This window comes from Abramis brama (genome assembly GCF_963993115.1).
Source record: "Abramis brama genome assembly, chromosome: 5".
NCBI lineage: Eukaryota > Metazoa > Chordata > Actinopteri > Cypriniformes > Leuciscidae > Abramis > Abramis brama.
Window position 1 is genome coordinate 18,165,085 of NC_139967.1, and position 6,002 is coordinate 18,171,086.

Genomic DNA, 6,002 nt, shown 5'->3' on the forward strand with positions numbered 1-6,002 from the left:
CAAGTGAGCTCTGACATCCCCCTCTTCCTGTTCCTCTCTGTTAGGTGGATGGCAGATGGGGTAAATGGGGGCCATTTGGTACCTGCTCCAGAACTTGTGGAGGTGGTGTGCAGCTGTCAAAGAGAGAGTGTGACAACCCTGTGCCAGAGAACGAAGGCAAATACTGTCAGGGAGTGAGGGTCAAATACCGGTCCTGCAACCTATCCCCATGCACTGACACAGGTTTAAAAACCATTTCAAATTGTTTTGTATCCAAAAAATCAGCATCAATGGATACATTAAGTAAACAAAAATCATTTGGAATAATTTTTGTTTTTTGTATGACTTATGGAATATAGCATATGGAATCAAATATTTCAAGAATGTGCTCTTCTTTCATCTGCCCCCTTTTTTTAGGCAAGAGCTATCGTGAGGAGCAGTGTGAAGCTTACAATGGGTTTAGTCTGAACACTAACCGGCTCAATCCTTCTGTGGTGTGGGTGCCCAAATATTCTGGTGTGTCGGCCAAAGATATGTGCAAGCTGATCTGCAGGGCAAATGGAACAGGATACTTCTATGTTCTTGCACCAAAGGTGAGCAATAAGTGTTAAGAACCATCTACAGTACCACATTTAGAAATGACTTGTAAAAAAATATATAACAAAGTTGGGTTCAAAAGCATAAAAAATATATAAATACAAAAATATTATTTTAATATTTAATTTTAATATGAATATCATGCATTCAGGGGAAATATATGAGTTAACATAATATAATAACATTAATAATATCATATTTTAGTCATATACTGTATATAGTCTTAGGTAATATAATATATAACCTAGTTTGTGTCTCATGAAAAAGAGCTTCTCTCACTGGAGATAATGGAGCTTGAGTGCTTTATGGGGGATGCGGAAAACACATTAATTTATAGGGTCTCCTACAGTTTACATCCTGTAAGCGAGTACAAGAGATTATGATATAAAGTGAACCTAAGACACCTTAACACCATAAAATACATTTGCAATAGTTTGGTACATGAAAGGCTACACATGCAATATCAGAACAGTTATGAGTTAGTGGACATTCATCTAAGAATTTATTGAAAGGTAAAGAATCATTAAATTAAAAACATATATTACTATACGCATGAGAAGAAAGTACGTGGTGAGCTTAGTCACTGCAGACAGAGTCGAGAGGTCAGGAAGAGGAAAGATAACCAAGGTGAAAGGGCCTATCTTTTGTGAGATAGTGTTGTGTGGAGTGAAACTGTACAGATGCAACAGTTATGTCATGACTAGTGCATGGCTAAAGGTATGTTTATGAAACTGACATGCTGTTTTAACCAGGCTTTGACACTGTAGAAACTATTCAGAGCTTGAACTCTTAAAGAGACTGAAAAAACCTAAACTCAAGTCATGTTTTGCCAAAGGTACATTTTTTTATACATACATTTATATATTTATGTAAATACCCATTTATAATATAAATACCCTGCAATTGTACTTTTTGGTGTACTAAATTGGTATACTTAAAGTCTGCTAAATTGGAACAACTAATTTAGTACTTAAGGCACTTTAGTTATCTGGAAATAGTGCTGAGGTCCAACTAAAGATATACTTGAGTATATTTGATTGTGCTAAAGTGGAACTATTGCAAGTATTCTTTAGGTATACTTTAAATATGTAGCATTTAAAGAATGATATTATACAGAGATCAGATCATACTATCCTTACTAATAGTGATATTAAAACACATTTTAGGCTTAATATTAAGAAATGTGCATTGTGCAATAAAGAAGTACTCCAAATAAAGTTTAATTATAATATTTATATCAGTAAGTCTCAAGCGATATATCAGTAAATATGTTAATGGATTTGTAGTATACTTACATTTATTTCATGCTATTTTAAATCCATTTTGGTATAGGTTTTTTCACTAGGTAGACATACTGGACTAATTTCTTTCACTTTCGGCTGGACGCCCACACATCACGTCATACTTAGAAATCAGCCTTTTGTTGGAGCCGATAGCCTCGTAGGCAGCGTGTAGCATGTACCTAATTTTGAGTCCCGATCCTGTCCCTTTCTCTCCCAGTTCACAATAAAGGCAAAAACGCCACAAAAAAAAGAGAAAGAAAATGAAATCAGCCTGTTTTGCAAAGCTGCTCTGACACTGAGCACTTTATCTAATGTAAAGGATTTATCTAATGTAATCCTCTAATGCATACATCTTCTGTATATATTTATTTTAATATCTATAATTTCACTCAATTACAAAAAAAATAAAATAATTATTCATCTAAATCATCAATACATGAATCATTGTTTTTTTAAAAAAAAAAAATTGTTGTAAAAGAATTGCCCTTGTAGTCACCATAAAATGCTGCAATTATGTTTAAATTTTAAATCATTTAAATCATTTTTCTCTGCTTTTTATAGGTTGTTGATGGTACACCATGTTCTCCTGACTCCTCATCAGTCTGTGTCCAAGGCAAATGCATCAAGGCAGGCTGTGATGGAAAACTGGGATCTAACAAAAAGTTTGACAAGTGTGGTGTCTGTGGAGGAGATAACAAGAACTGCAAGAAGGTCTCAGGCCTTTTCACCAAGCCCATGTAAGTGAAGTTAAATAAGAAGATAAATAATCTTAAAGGGTCATGAAATTAAGCATATAGCGTCAGTTCTGGCAGGTAAATTAGTCAAGCTCGCATCAGCTGACTCTCAGCTGATCCACGTCTACCTATAGGATTACGTATCACTGTATACATAAGCTCCATCAGTATTATCAGCATGCAGCTATCACGTTCTCAGGAGCTAATTACCCTCTTCCATCCCCAGCTCCTCCTCTCGTGCAGTCAGTATTTGGCCTTCTGAGTGCCCTTTGAATCAGAATAAATTCTCGAATGATGTTGTACTTTAAAATCTTGAATTAATGATATCTGCAATACATTCATGTTGGTTCTGTTCTGTTTACCCTAAGGGGGGTTATTGCTGCTCTCCCTGCTCTTATCCATGCTAGGATGCATGGATGCGCAGGGAGTTCTTGCCCAGAACAGAACCATACCGCTAATCCTAACTGTATGCTAATTGTCAATCGTATTTGACGATAGTGGTCCTGACAGAACGGCATTTATTTGTTCTCTAAGGTCCACTTATAATGATAAAAAAAATTTACATAAAAAATATCCTAATTTAGAAGTAATAATAAGGTATTTTCAATCCTGTTTTGACCCTCTCTTTCAAACACTCAGTTTTAATGGGCGTGCCACATTCAAGACTTTGAAGTAAACGGCCAATGCAATATGATTGGGTCACAGTTTTGCATATTAAAATAATTTTCAAAGTTCCCGCCATTACACACGTGGAACTTCCAATGTTGAAAAATATCTTGTAACATAGTTGAAACATTTGCCAACAATGTGAAACATGTATTAAAGTTTATAATGAGACAAATAACGTGTTATAATAATAATAATGTGACAAAATCCAAAACTAGTCTTTTCTGAGCTTGGTTTTAATAAAAGCTGTTTTTGGACTAACAAGGAAGTTTTGAGCTCTGAAACTTACAGGTTATTTTTCTAGTTCAATGACCTCTTATATGTCAGAAGATCAAGGAAAGAAAAGATTATGTAAAAAACATTCTAATATTTTTCTTTTCTCAGGCATGGTTACAATTTTGTGGTCATGCTTCCCATGGGAGCCTCCAACGTCGACATCAGGCAGCGTGGCTACAAGGGCATCATGAGTGATGACAACTATCTTGCTGTCAAGAACAACCAGGGCAAGTACCTGCTGAATGGAAACTATGTGGTTTCAGCCATGGAGAAGGATATTCTGGTGAAAGGGAGTCTGCTCCGCTACAGTGGAACAGTTGGGTCCTCAGAGACTCTACAGGCTGTGAAGCCTCTGGGTGAAGCCCTGATAATTGAAGTCCTTTCTGTGGGCCAGATGACACCTCCACGCATACGCTATTCTTTCTACTTGCCACGGGAGAGCAAAGATAACAAGGTGCAAAAGAAAGAAGAAAAGGCACGTGCTGAAAACAGTGTTCTTAGGGAAGATGGAGGAATCAGTAAAGGTGGAAAGGAGGCAGATCTTCTCAAGGACAAAATCTCACCTATGTACATCAAAGATATCGTACTAAAACCAGGGAAGTGGGTGGTGGCAGGGTGGGATGTTTGCTCAGTTACTTGCGGTAATGGACTCCAGAGGAGGATGGTGCAATGTCTTGGGGTAGATGGTGGGCCTGGGGTGGACTGTGACCCTAACCAAAAGCCAAGTGCTATTCGGGCATGTGGAGAACCTTGCCCCATGTGGGAGGTGGGTGACTGGTCCCCCTGCTCCAAGACTTGTGGGAAGGGTTTCAAACGGCGCCTGCTCCACTGCGTTACAAAAGTGGGAGCGTTGCTTTCCAGGGAGAAGTGTGCAGACAAGAAGAAGCCACAGGAGCTGGACTTCTGTTCATTAGCCTCTTGTAAATAATCAGTATCTCGCTTTATTATTGCTCTACATGGACCTTCTATTTTTGCCGAATTGCATATTCAAAAGAGAAAAGAACAAAGAAAAAAGACTATGTTCTGGATCATAGTTTATATTTTCTCATCTGCCTGACAAAGGGACAAAAAATGACAACAAAAAAATGACACAAGACAGACAACTGAGGTCATGAGATAAACAGGCTTGAAAAAAAATGCAAATAGTACTCTACCTCCAATTGTAACAATTATTAAATAATCCATCACCTGTAAATCATCCAGATGAGACCAAATTCATAATCATGAATAGCATTATAGCCTGATGTCATTACAATTCATAGGTATTCGTACATAATATCTTCATATATATTTTGTTTGTTTGAATAAATGCCATAAAGACGTATTGACAGCATCTAAAACATAAAAGTATATAACTATGAATTTAAAACAAAAATATTTATGAATTCCTTTTATTTGTTATATTATAAATATATTATGTTACCTAATCCCACCTCTATCCTTAAGCTAACCACTTCTCAACAATATATATAAAAAATATATAAAAATAGGCAGATAAATGTAAATTATTTAAAATTAAGTAAAAGCAATAAAATGTGATGACATTGAACATATTGTCATTGATTAAATGCAGTACAATTAACATATAACATCAGTTATTCCATAAACCTAAACTATTTTTTAAACATTTGAATGCCTATAAATCATTAATATGTAAAATGCTTACATTTGAGATGCTGTTAATGTACGTCAATAATGTACGTGTCTATGCAAACATGAAAATAATGTGATAGAACCACACTTTATACGAATACCTGTGATTACTAATGAGATGACATTGGGCACTGCAATGCGAGGCCAATACAACAGTGTAGTTTTAAAGCCTAATCTGCACAAATACATTGCTTTTAACTGAACAGATTTTTTTTTTCTGCAGACATCAGTGCAAACATCTCTATTTGTGTGAGCTAATTGATGTTTGAAATGGCCATTGATGAATGCCTACAGTGGAGAGAAGCCAACAAGCACTGATATAGTCCATCTGGGTTAACCGAAACATTCCACAGGGCATATAATAAACTTGCTCAGAAATGCCATTGCACTGCATGGAACTGGCTGCAATCTACCATTTGATCTACCCTTTTTTTTCCTGGGGAGCAATTAATTATTAACCAAAAATGAAGATCAACATCCAAGAGATATCTATCCATGAGACTGGAGTATTTGTAGAGGAGGTTAATATTTGCAACAACAAAAAAAAGAGTAACTGTTCACTAGTTTTCAATTTTTCACATTGCTTAAAGGCATACTTCACAGTTTTTTCATATTAAACTATGTTATTCCCTTAACTAAGACGAGTTGATACATACTTCTCTCGTCTCAGTGCGTGCACTCAATTGCTCTGGTGCGCGGCGTCACTTTGATAGCACTTAGTTTAGCTTAGTTCATTCATTAGGTACCAAACAGAGATGAAGTTAGAAGCGACCAAACACCTCCACGTTTTCCCTATTTAAATACAGTTACACGA

The 6,002-nt window shown here is 36.2% G+C and overlaps 1 protein-coding gene across 1 annotated transcript in view; it reads left to right on the forward strand.

Annotated features, from left to right (window-relative positions):
• Positions 1–5,715, forward strand: part of adamts15a (ADAM metallopeptidase with thrombospondin type 1 motif, 15a) — a 30,063-nt gene extending 24,348 nt beyond the window's left edge. The window contains exons 5-8 of the mRNA XM_084113246.1: positions 45–222; positions 397–572; positions 2,421–2,596; positions 3,644–5,715. Coding sequence (XP_083969372.1) covers positions 45–222; positions 397–572; positions 2,421–2,596; positions 3,644–4,463 — 1,350 coding nt within the window. The 3' untranslated portion in view covers positions 4,464–5,715. The remainder of the gene's footprint in view (positions 1–44; positions 223–396; positions 573–2,420; positions 2,597–3,643) is intronic.
• The last annotated feature ends 287 nt before the right edge of the window (positions 5,716–6,002 follow it).